The sequence below is a fragment of the Micromys minutus genome (genome assembly GCF_963924665.1).
Source record: "Micromys minutus genome assembly, chromosome: 3".
Lineage (NCBI taxonomy): Eukaryota > Metazoa > Chordata > Mammalia > Rodentia > Muridae > Micromys > Micromys minutus.
In genome coordinates this window covers 89,053,690-89,064,824 of record NC_137972.1, presented here as the reverse complement: position 1 = coordinate 89,064,824, position 11,135 = coordinate 89,053,690, and the positions used below count along the sequence as shown (strand labels likewise).

Below are 11,135 nucleotides of genomic sequence, written 5' to 3'. Positions count from 1 at the left end.
ATCGGCAACAGTTTTAAATATCAGATTTTGGGAAAATGTACCCCCTCTCCTCTCATTCATGCTTATTCCCTTAATGCCAAGATGGCAGATATAGTCACGGTGACACCACACCTGGCCTACCCACCAGGGACACAACCTCAGAATGGCCACAACCCACCTGCTCACATGCCCTCCCCAGGGTAGAATCACTCAGTCCACACATTTGGCACCAAAACAAACAGAAAAGCAAGGGAAGGTAGGACTTCTTTGGGACTCAGCCCTGGACATCACTTCTTCATGGGAAATATCCCGAAGACAAACGCTTACCAACAAAACCTTGAAGATCTATTTCTAACAGTAGATGTCAAGGCAGCTAATATATGAATCCTTTTGAAGCAAGAAAAAGTGTAAGAAATCCAAAAGAGGGGTCACAATGACCTTGACTGTTAGGTTGTTTTAGCTCTGCCTTACCTACCATGTGTCAATCAAAAAAGAAAAAAAAAGGCCAATTGTAAGGAAAACGAAGAGAATTAGAAATTATTTCACAAGGCAGTTCCTATCCATGTTGTGCATCAGTCGGTTTAAACTTTATATTGGCTTCCCACCCATGGCCTAAATGCTTTCAGAGAGCAGTCTTCCAGGGGCCATCAGCATCCAGCCTCACAAGAGAAGCAGCAGGCTCTTCTGATCCACCAGTTGGTGTCTGCACTCAGCATTTGGAGAGCTTTTTTACCCTGAGCTCTGGTCACTTCCCTTCAGAAGACCATCTGGAGAACAACCTGAAGGTATCATGATTAAAAAAAGTGAGCTGTCTGATGCTGGGTGGGATGTGGAGAGTGTGCCTGAGCGCTGTCAGAGTGTGCCGCATCTTATTTGGGAAATGAGACAAAAATCTCTCCATGATCAGCCACTCCATGTGACATCCCAGCCCACACTCTGCTACTGCACTCTGCTACTGACATTTTATCTCCCACTGAACAGCCCGGCTGGTGTAACATTTTCAGGATTCTTAATTTATGTCTTGCAGGATCTAAAATCAGAAGGCAGGGATTTAAGAAAATAAGCAGTGTTGACAGGCACCTTCATACTTCAAGAAACTGCTACACCTGAGGCTGCTAGACATTGGGGAGCATTCTCTCCTACCATTCCAAAACATGTCAGGAAGATAGGGGGAGATGGGTGCTGTCCTAAACTAGTGACTTTTCTTATTCCATATAAACCTAGGGGAAAAAACCTTACACCCAGTATTTACTAGCAAGCTTCTTCTTCTTCTTCTTCTTCTTCTTCTTCTTCTTCTTCTTCTTCTTCTTCTTCTTCTTCTTCTTCTTCTTCTTCTTCTTCTTCTTCTTCTTCTTCTCCTTCTCCTTCTCCTTCTCCTTCTCCTTCTCCTTCTCCTTCTCCTCCTCCTTCTCCCTCTCCCTCTTCTCCTTCTACTTCTCTTTCTCCTCCTCCTCCTCTTCCTCCTCCTTCTCTTCCTCCTCTTCCTCCTCCTTCTCTTCCTCCTTCTCTTCCTCTTCCTCCTCTTCTTCCTCCTTCCTCTCCTTCTTCTTTTTTTGGAAAAATAATTCCAACATTTGATTAGTTTAAATGACTTAGAGCAGTGTTTCTCAACCTGTGGACCTGTGAGTTACCTGGGGTCACATATCAGATACTCTGCATATCAGATATTTACATTTTAATTCATAACAATAGCAAAAATTACAGTTATAAAGTAGCCATGAAAATGATTTTGTGGTTCAGGGACACCACAGCATGAGTAACTGTATTAAAGGGTTGCAGCATTAGGGAGGTTGAGAACCACTGAATTAGAATAACCAAGATCTAACCATGTTAATTAAGTAACCATGTTAATTAAGCTTCTTATCTATAGCCAGGTTCTGTGGAAAATGAAAGGGACAAAGCACTGAGGTCATGAGCTTAGCATAGCTTTATAATTTCCTGAAGGATTGAGTTTCTGGTTGTGAGTAAAGGGAACAGGTTAACAATGGCCACTCCTCCATTGAAGAGGTAATGAGGTTCCAAAAAGGGTCATTATTAGGCTCAAAATATTCAGCTGAGGAGAAACTGGGACTAAAATAGAAATTGTGGTTTTTATTTCTTTTTTTTTTCTTTTTTACATTATACCATGCCTTCTTCTTTTTTTTAAAGATTTGTTTATTCTATATAAGTACACTGTAGCTGTCTTCAGACACACCAGAAGAGGGCACCAGATCCCATTACAGATGGTTGTGAGCCGCCATGTGGTTGCTGGAATTTGAACTCAGGACCTCTGGAAGAGCGGTCGGTGCTCTTAACCACTGAGCCATCTCTCCAGCATACCATGCCTTTGTAAAGGCATCATCTTGGCTAGACTCTGTCAACTTGACACACAAACTAGTGTTATCTGAAAGAAGGAAACCTTAACTGAGAGAATGCCTCCACAAAATCTGTCTGAAGGGCATCTTCCTAACTAATGATTGATGTGGGAAGACCCAGCCCATTGTGGGCGGGGCCATCCCTGGGCTGGTGGTCCTGGCTTGTATAAGAAAGCAGGCTGAGCAGGCCAGGGAAAGTAAGTAAGTCCTGTTCCCCCATGGCTTCTGCATCAGCTCCTGCCTCCAGGTTCCTGCCCTGCTTGAGTTCCTGTCCTGACTTCCTTTGGTGATGAACAGCAATGTGGAAGTGTAAGCTGTATAAACCCTTTCCTCCCCAGTGTGCTTTTTGGTCAAGGTGTTTGGTTGCAGCAACAGAATAACTAAGACTGGACAGTAACTTTGGATTACTTATCACTAGAGGCTGCTGGAATCTTTGCTGTCCAGGGTATTAGATGTACTGAATATAAAGGCAGGATGCCAGTTCACATCCTTGCTCTAAGCTCAGCCTTGATTCTTTTCTTCTTAGAATAGATTTCTATCTATTTATCTGTACTCTTGAGCCTGGTGACTAACTCTGCCACTGATTGCTGGCCTCAGCAAATTGCTTCATTTTTCTGGGCCTCTTTATTCTGTGCTGTAAAATAGAGGTGGTCATAGTACCTATTCTAGGGTCGTGGGGATCCAATACATTTAGAGAAAATACTATGTCAAGCTTAGCTTCAGGCTGGAGAGATGGCTCAGTGGTTAAGAGCACTGACTGCTCTTCCCGAGATCCTGAGTTCAGTTCTCAGAAACCACATGGTGCCTCACAATCATCTGTGATAAGATCTGATGCCCTCTTCTGGTGTGTCTGAAGACAGCTACAAGTGTACTCATATAGATAAAATAAATAAATCTTTAAAAAAAAAGTTTAGCACCAGCTATCTCCTTTCCTGTCACTTTTCCAGGCAATGCACTCACTACGGGCTCCAAAAAGCTGTTTTTATCTTAATTAAGGTGTCATTCTTAACAACCCTTGGTACTTAAGACCCCTCAACAGATACCAATAACCCTCAAATGGGGCGGGACCTGAACCAGATGAGACCCCACCCACGTGCCTGGCCCCGCCCCCTTTCCAGGCCCCTCCCAGAACTCTCTCAGGTCGACCGTAGAGATCTCAGCCGCCCTCTTCGTCCAAAGGACGCTTGCGCATCTGTCAGGGCGTCTTGGCACTGCCCACATCCAAATGAGTAGCACAAAGAAGCCTGAGTTTTCGGGAAGTCTCAACATAGCCTCTTTACATGTCTCTTAGACCCTTCTTTTGTTTCTAGGTCTTGAGAAGGCGCGGTTTGTTTCCCTGACAGTTGCTTAAGAACATACGCTTTAAGTCAGGCGCTCTCTAGACAGTCCGCATCTTGGATCAGGGTCCTTGCGCCGGGCTTTGGGCGGGCCAAAAGAGAAGCCGGGTCCTTTTCTAGGGAGGTCGCACAGGCATTGGCGGTGCGAAGCCTGGCTCAGCCAATATGTATTACAAGTTTAGCAGTTTCACGCAGAATTTGGCCAGAGCTTGGGCTTCGGAAGCCTATACTCCGCAGGTACGGTTGTGCCGCGTCGCCTTGGGCGGGAGAACGGCGGCCCGAGGCAGGCAGTCGCGAGGTCCGAGCCGGAAGGGGCTTATGTCGGCTGATCGGTTCGGCTTGCTCATGTCTCCTGGTTATCCTACCACACAGGCTTGGAGCAGTCCCGAGGCTTTTCTGTGTGAAGTACACCCTAGGCAAGGATTGCACGGCACAGAGTTTAGATCTGATACCTTGTGGGAGTCAAGGTGACCCCTGGGGTGGTTGCCCGTTTAAGATGGGTTTCCCCGTAGACTGGTGCGCAGAAGGTGACTTAAACGGAGTTTGGGTTTCCGCTCTTCCCTGGTTGAGGTGGCCGTTGTGACTTCCCCATGTTACTACTACCCCTGTTGCATCCCAGAAAGCAGCTTCACCAAACAGAAGACTGGGACCCATGCTGGGAAGGCATGGGAAGTGACACCTCACGAGGTTTATGCTTCTGCTAAAGTAGCAGACAGTGACCCTGACCACGGGGCGATCTGACATTATCCAGGTTCCAGTTAGTTGCTACCAGTGGCGTTTCCGTCTCCAGCCCCAGTGTTGTGAAAATTCGGTATTTTAGAGTTTCATTTGTACTGGGTTAGTACTGAATTTAGCCGCCTTAATCTAATGACCTTGACTGTTACTTTTTGTTGTGAGCCTTTCTGATTCAGGGCAGCATTAATTTGGGTTAAATGCGATGTGTCAAGTGAGCAGCTTTTTTTGGCAGATGGTTGGTGCTGGGAGATTATATATATATAATTTTAAATTCTCCTGAAGCTGAATCATTGCTCAGAGTGCTGTGAGAAGCCTGGTGGAACACGAAGCTGAAAAACCCTGACTAGAATAGTAAGTGACCCCGTATGGGCTGTAAAAGAGACTTATTATTGCTTCCTTTCTAGCCGTATAGGACACTACATCTTTAGAGAGATTGTTTAAGTATGATTTCAATCCAAGATTAAATGTGCTTTCAGGATAGAGGAGGTCAAGAAGGGCAGTTTGATTTTTATGGAAGGGTGAGTAGGAAAAGCCTTGAGAGTTTTTAGGTGTTCAGTTTTTGGTGATATGTTGTGTCTAGGTAGCTGCTGAGTTATGTTTTGTTTGTTTATGTTTTAATTCATTTTATGTACACTGTTGCTGTCTTTGGACAAGCCAGCAGAGGGCATCAGATTCCATTATAAATGGTTGTGAGCCACCATGTGGTTGCTGGGAATTGAACTCAGGACCTCTGGAAGAGCAGTCAGTGCTCTAACTGAGCCATCTCTCCAGCCCCTGCTGAGTTTTTATGAATATGGTGTTTAACAGACATGGCTGGTAGTATGCTCTTTGCTGATGGAGAGATCGTTCTGGAAGTACATAAAGAAAAAAAGAGAGAGGGAGACCATTGTTCCATTATGGAAATGTGGAAAATTCACTAAGAACAGTCCAGGGTTAGTCGGGGAGCTAATGTGGTATCAGTAAAACCCTGTGTAATGAGTTGTAAGGATTGCTGTCATGTCCGATGTCTTGAGAGAAGATGTAGGGAAATGGCTGTTTTCATCGATTTTTCTGTACAGCATTTTCAGTGCATAGAGATGGTATGTTACGTTAGGCAAGGTTTGGCACGTGTATGCCATGGAGCGTATTCCTGTACTAGTATGCAGATCATTATACCACCTGTGGGAAGGCCTGTTTGCCTTCCTGACTTTTATCAGTTATACTTTTTCCTGTTTTTGAACCCCTGTAAGCCCCGCAGAAAATACACTTTTGAGGTTCAGAAGTCAGGAGATTTCAAATCTCCTGGAACTGGAATACAGACAGCTGTGAAGCACTATGTGGGTGCAGGGTATTATACTTCGATCCCAAAGAGCAGCCAGTGCTCTTAACTCTGCACCATTTCTCTAGTCCTATAGGTATGTTTTTAGTAGAGTTGAAGTAAAGTTAAAGTCTAAGCTTTGTTGTTTAGAAGGAGAAAGTGAGACTTTGACTAAGGACAATGAAATAAAGTTGATACTCAGAGCAGGGCCCTAGAGAGGCCCTCGGTATAGACAGGACTTTCAGGATGTGGTGTTTGTTTGGCTTCCCTTGAATTAGATTTTGCTCTAGTATTAGAATTTCTAAGTTACTCAAAAGCATTTATTTTTATGGTTGTAGGGATTGAACCTAAGACTTCACACATGCTAGACAAGTGCTTTACCACTGCACTGAGCTACATCTGCTCATTTAAACTTGGCTCAGGCTGTGTCGGGAGAAGCAGGTAAAGTGTAGATTGAGGGTGGCGTTCACAGTCCCTGTAGGCTTGTGCCCACAGCTAGTACTAGGAGAACCAAGAAGGTTAAGGCATTTACACCCATTTCTGTCCAAAAGCTGGGACTGGATCTGTTGAGTGACGTGATCTTCTGCTTCACCCCAAACCCCACAGAATATTATGTCTATTCCAGACTTGTGAGCATTGTTTCGCACAAGAGTCTGGCCCTCCCTAGACCCTTATTCTAAGCACTCTTTCTCACTAAAGGCTTGCACTTTGCAAAGGAGTGTCTTAGTTTGGGTGTCTTCATTTGCTAGTATCTTAGCTAGGGTGTTCATTGCTAAAGACTGTTGACAAAAAAAGCAACTTGGGGAGGAAAGGGTTTAGTTTGTCTCTCCCTGATCACTGAACTCAGAGTAGGAACTGAAGGCCGTAGGGAACACTACTTACTACTTACTGTTGAGAGTGGGTTTATGCCTCAAGCTTTGCTGTGATGATTGTCAAGAAGAAACTTTTGCCCATAGTTGTACTGTGTTTATTGAGGATGTCAAAAATAAACTGCTCAGTGTCAGACTCTAGAGGTTGAACCAGATTTCCCTTCTGTGTCTTGAGTATCACTCCTCTGCCTGCTTTAGCATTTGCCGAGACAAGTTCACTCCTTTACTCCGTGCTCTGATCTCATAATTTGTAGTATTTTGTCTTCCTTTCTTGGACACAGTGCACTGTAAAATGTTTATAACATTCAGTAGTACATAAAGTGAGTAGCATGCATTAAATAACCAAATGTGGAAATGCTACTTCTGCGATAATAGCAGAGATTTGTAAATCAACTTGATGGCAAGTAATTATTTGAAGAATACTTGATAGTCGCTGATTAAAAAGCATTCATCTTTTTTGTGATGTGTGCCACAAGTGGAGAAACATGAAAAGGTACTTGACAGTCAATAGGAAATAGCAAATCAAGACAGCCTTCTCATAGCACCGAGGATACCAACCCAGGAACGGTACCACCCACAGGCCAATCTGGTGGGGCCGTTTTCTTAATTGAGAGTCCCACTCCCCCAATAGTTGTGGCTTGTGTCCAGTTGGCAGTTTGTTAAAAAGGGAAATACAGTTTTACCTATGACCCAGCAATTCTAAAGACACTAGAATGATGGTCTAGCTGTGGGGACTGAGGGGAAAGAGGAATGGAGGAGACACTGAGTAAGTTTGGCTGTGGGGGTGAGTCATGAAGGGCCTAGGAAGTGAATGGGATATCGGATGTAGAAAGGTGGGTAGATGTGCCATCTTATTGATGATCGGCATTCTGAGTGTGCAGAAGGAATGTTCAAGATGACGTGGGACTGGGAGAGTGGCCGTTCTCCATACAGACGGAGCATTTGGTGTGTGAGATGGCAGAGACGTGCTGAGGGTGTCCAGCTTCAGTTAGAAATGATTTGATCTGGTTTTTAGTCATAAATCAGAGGTGAGCAGATTGATGGGTTAACATTTAAAAACTATTTTATTTCATTTGTTTTGCTTTATGTGTTATTTACAAGAGTTTTACCTGCATGGTTATATTCATACATGTCCAGTGTCCACAGAAGTCAGAAGGAGGCATTGAATCCTCTGGAACTGGAGTTTAGGATGGTTGTGAGTTATCACATGAGTCCTCAGCAAGAACAAATATTCTTAACAGCTTCACTCTAGCCCCTGTTAAAAATATTTTTAGGGGCAGGAGAGATGCCTCAGCAGTTAAGAGCACTGGCTGCTCTTCCAGAGGTCCTGAGTTCAATTCCCAGCAACCATATGGTAGCACACAACCATCTGTAATGAGATCAGATGCCCTCTCTGAAGACAGCTAGAGTGTACTTATATATAATAAATAAATAATCCTCAAAATGGGGAATTCCAGGCCGCTCTCCAAACATAAAAAAGGTTTATTTTTATTGTTTTTTAGCTTTATGTCTGTGTGGTTATGTACACCTGTGTTTGGGTGCCTATAGAATCGAGAGCTATCGGGTCCCCAGAAGCTAGAGTTTCAGGTGGTTGCAAACCTTCTCTGCCCTTGCTCTTTAATGGCTGAGCCTTCTTTCCAGCCCTACAGTTAATTTTGGAACACTTTTATAACTTGAGAGAGGAAGCTGTCCTCATCCAGCACCCTCTTACAGTCCTGTGCTACCAGTAGTCTACCTTTGTGCCGCACTGCTGGTAATGGGATCGTGGAATGTGTGGTCTCTGTGGGTTTTCAAGAAGGGTTTCTCGGTGCAGTCTTGGATCTCCTGAAACTTGCCCTGTAGAGCAGGCTAGCCTCAACCTCAGAAATCTTCCTGCCTGCCTCCTGAGTGCTTGGATTAAAGGTGTGCACCTTCACCCAGACAGTTTCTCATTGCCCTGGTGCTCTCCAATTAGACTAGGTGAGTCCCAGGGATCTGCCTATTTCCACTCTGCCTCCCAGTGTCGAGATTACAAGCTGATCTCAGGCCTCCTTATAAGCACAAGCACTTTACTGACTTACTTTGTACTGCCTTAGTACATCAGTTCAGACAGATGAGAAGGGGAGACATCAGGGTCCTTGTAGACACAGTACTTTTGGAAGCTTACATGGGGCATTTTTGTCTTTCCCATCTCACTGGTAGAGTTCTTGACAGTTTGCTTTGGAAAGCTGCTAAGGGTATTTTGTCAGAGGGTTGCAACACCCAAAGGCCCATAGTGTAACTGAGACCCTGTTCCGGCCCTTATATGGTTAGTGCTGCCTCCGGAAATAGCACAGCTGCCCAGATGTACTAATGGCTTCTGTTGGCCTTTGCTGTCCCGCAGGGGTTGAAGCCGGTTTCCACAGAAGCACCGCCTATCATATTTGCCACACCGACCAAACTGACCTCCAATGTGACAGCATATGATTATGCTGGGAAGAACAAAGTTCCAGAGTTGCAGAAATTCTTCCAGGTGAGTGAAGGCCAAAACAAAAACCTGTCAAGTTATATATGTGTGTGTTGGGGTGGGAGCTTCTAAAACTGAGTGTATTTTACTGTTGTTTTCTTCCCAGCCTCCTTTTCTATAAATATAGTCTTCTGTTTGGTCCATTGACTAATAATGGAACTTTGTAGATATGCCACTAACAGGGGCGTGGTTAAGACCTTACTGCCACTCACACAGCACAGGTTCCAGACCGCTCATGCAGTGTGGCTCTTCGTAATCACTGAGAGAACACAGGAGCATGTGTAATGGCACTGAATCAGCCAGTGCCCATTAATGATTGCCACACATGCAGTGACTTCAAAAAGTCTGTGTGAGTGTGAGAGTGAGTGCCGAGATCAGGGTGTTGGCTCCCCTGGAGCTGCAGTTGTAGGACTGACCTGAAAGTGACAGTGACTCGGAACCACTGAGCTGTCTTGCCAGCGCTGAGCAGTGAGTTTTGGCAGCCGGTTCTCTTCTGTGTTTGGCTTGCTTGGTGCTACAGTTCACTAAACTATTGGTGGGAGTTGGGAAGCTCTCTTAGGTCATCAGCAGAGAGAAGCCAGAACTGACACTTGAATATGATTCATCTATTTAGAGATAGTCAAGAACCTAGCGAGCTGACTGAGTGCTGGGAGTGTCCTTACAGGGTTACCTCCCCCACGAGACCGTCCAGGCTCAGGTCCGGCTGCCCAGAGACCACGTCCATGTTGTTCAGTGTGAGTCTTTAAATCTAATGAGCATGATTTAAGAGGCCTTTGGAGTCTGCACAAAGTGAGTTGAGGGTCCTACAGAGAGTCTGTCTTTTAGAAGTTTCCAGGGCTCTGCAGAGTGAGACTGTGGTAAAGGCCTTAGAGACATGGACTTAGTAGAGAGTGACTGCAGACTTAGTCTTGAGCTGCACTGATACAGTAGTATACCTCCACTCTGCCACACTGACGCGTCCCAGTCCCCCACCATATTGTGTTTGTGGAGTAGTTTTCCTGACGGACAGAATTTTCTTCTTCAGTCTGTAGTAAAATCTGTTCTTGCTAGCTAACTCATTGTCCCTTCTTGCTTTGCAGAAGGCCGATGGTGTGCCCATCCACCTGAAACGAGGCCTTCCTGACCAAATGCTTTACCGGACCACCATGGCTCTGACGGTGGGAGGGACCATCTACTGCCTGATTGCCCTCTACATGGCCTCACAGCCCAAAAACAAATGAGTTTGGCTGTGGAGGACTGGTTCACCTTGTGGCACAAATCCTTTGAATTCTCATGTTTCATTTTTTCCCACTTGGATAGTCCACTTAACATTTTGCAAACAAAGGAAAAGATACACTGTTTTGGTTTGTTTATGGCTACAGATGGCCTGTCAGATGTCAGAACTTGTTTGACAGTTAAAACTATTGTTTAAGGAAATGACACTGAGCCATAGCTGAGCTGTGCTCCTGCTCCTGATTTCCCTGGAGATTCTGGATGAAAGTTGCTCCTCATTCGTGGCCAGCTGTGCTCAGGGCCTCTGGGACTCAGGGTGTCTTAAGCAGGAAGCCCAGAAGCCTTTTTGGGTGTGATTGAGAAAGGAAGACAGAAGTCGGGGGACAGGCGGGTGAAATGAGGGCTGGAGGTAGCCGCCAGAGGGATTGCTCCACCCAGCAGAAAAATGTTAACATAAATGATTTTCGGTCTGCCTCTATTTGTTGGGCAGTTTGTTTCAGAGGGTTGTTTGAGGGAAATGTGAGTTTGTTCCATCGTGGGAAAGAACACCTGTGAGTGTTGCACTTGAGACAGCTGTACCAGTAATTCTCCTTTAATAATGCTGCAGCTTTAAGTTATGATTTACTTGACTGCGGAATAAATACATGAATAAAGATTGTCAGTTTGGTGGGTTTTGTTCTTTGGTTTTTTTGAGCCAGTGTCTTATCTGTTTCATTGGCTCATCTGAAACTCACTATGTAGACCAGGCTGGCCTCAAATTCACAGCGATCCGCCCACCTTTGCCTTGGGGAGTGCTGGAATGAAAGCTGTGTTCCTCCATGCCCAGCTTAAAAGTTCTTTTCAATTGAGCATTTTTTCAGAATATAC

At 44.9% G+C, this 11,135-nt stretch overlaps 1 protein-coding gene across 1 annotated transcript; it reads left to right on the top strand.

Moving 5' to 3' along the window:
* Positions 1 to 3,770: 3,770 nt before the first annotated feature.
* Positions 3,771 to 10,931, top strand: COX7A2L (cytochrome c oxidase subunit 7A2 like). The gene is made up of 3 exons (XM_080914034.1): positions 3,771 to 3,907; positions 8,934 to 9,062; positions 10,136 to 10,931. Exons 1-3 carry the CDS (start codon positions 3,836 to 3,838, stop codon positions 10,274 to 10,276), a joined length of 342 nt encoding a protein of 113 aa, XP_080770160.1. The 5' UTR covers positions 3,771 to 3,835; the 3' UTR covers positions 10,277 to 10,931.
* The last annotated feature ends 204 nt before the right edge of the window (positions 10,932 to 11,135 follow it).

What these genes read in the sequence shown, in the direction of transcription:
- COX7A2L (XM_080914034.1), top strand. Translation starts at nt 3,836, where the DNA reads ATGTATTACAAGTTTAGCAGTTTCACGCAGAATTTGGCCAGAGCTTGG. An exon ending in CGGAAGCCTATACTCCGCAG is followed by an intron (nt 3,908 to 8,933) that starts GTACGGTTGTGC and finishes GCTGTCCCGCAG; the next exon opens with GGGTTGAAGCCGGTTTCCAC. An exon ending in AGTTGCAGAAATTCTTCCAG is followed by an intron (nt 9,063 to 10,135) that starts GTGAGTGAAGGC and finishes CTTGCTTTGCAG; the next exon opens with AAGGCCGATGGTGTGCCCAT.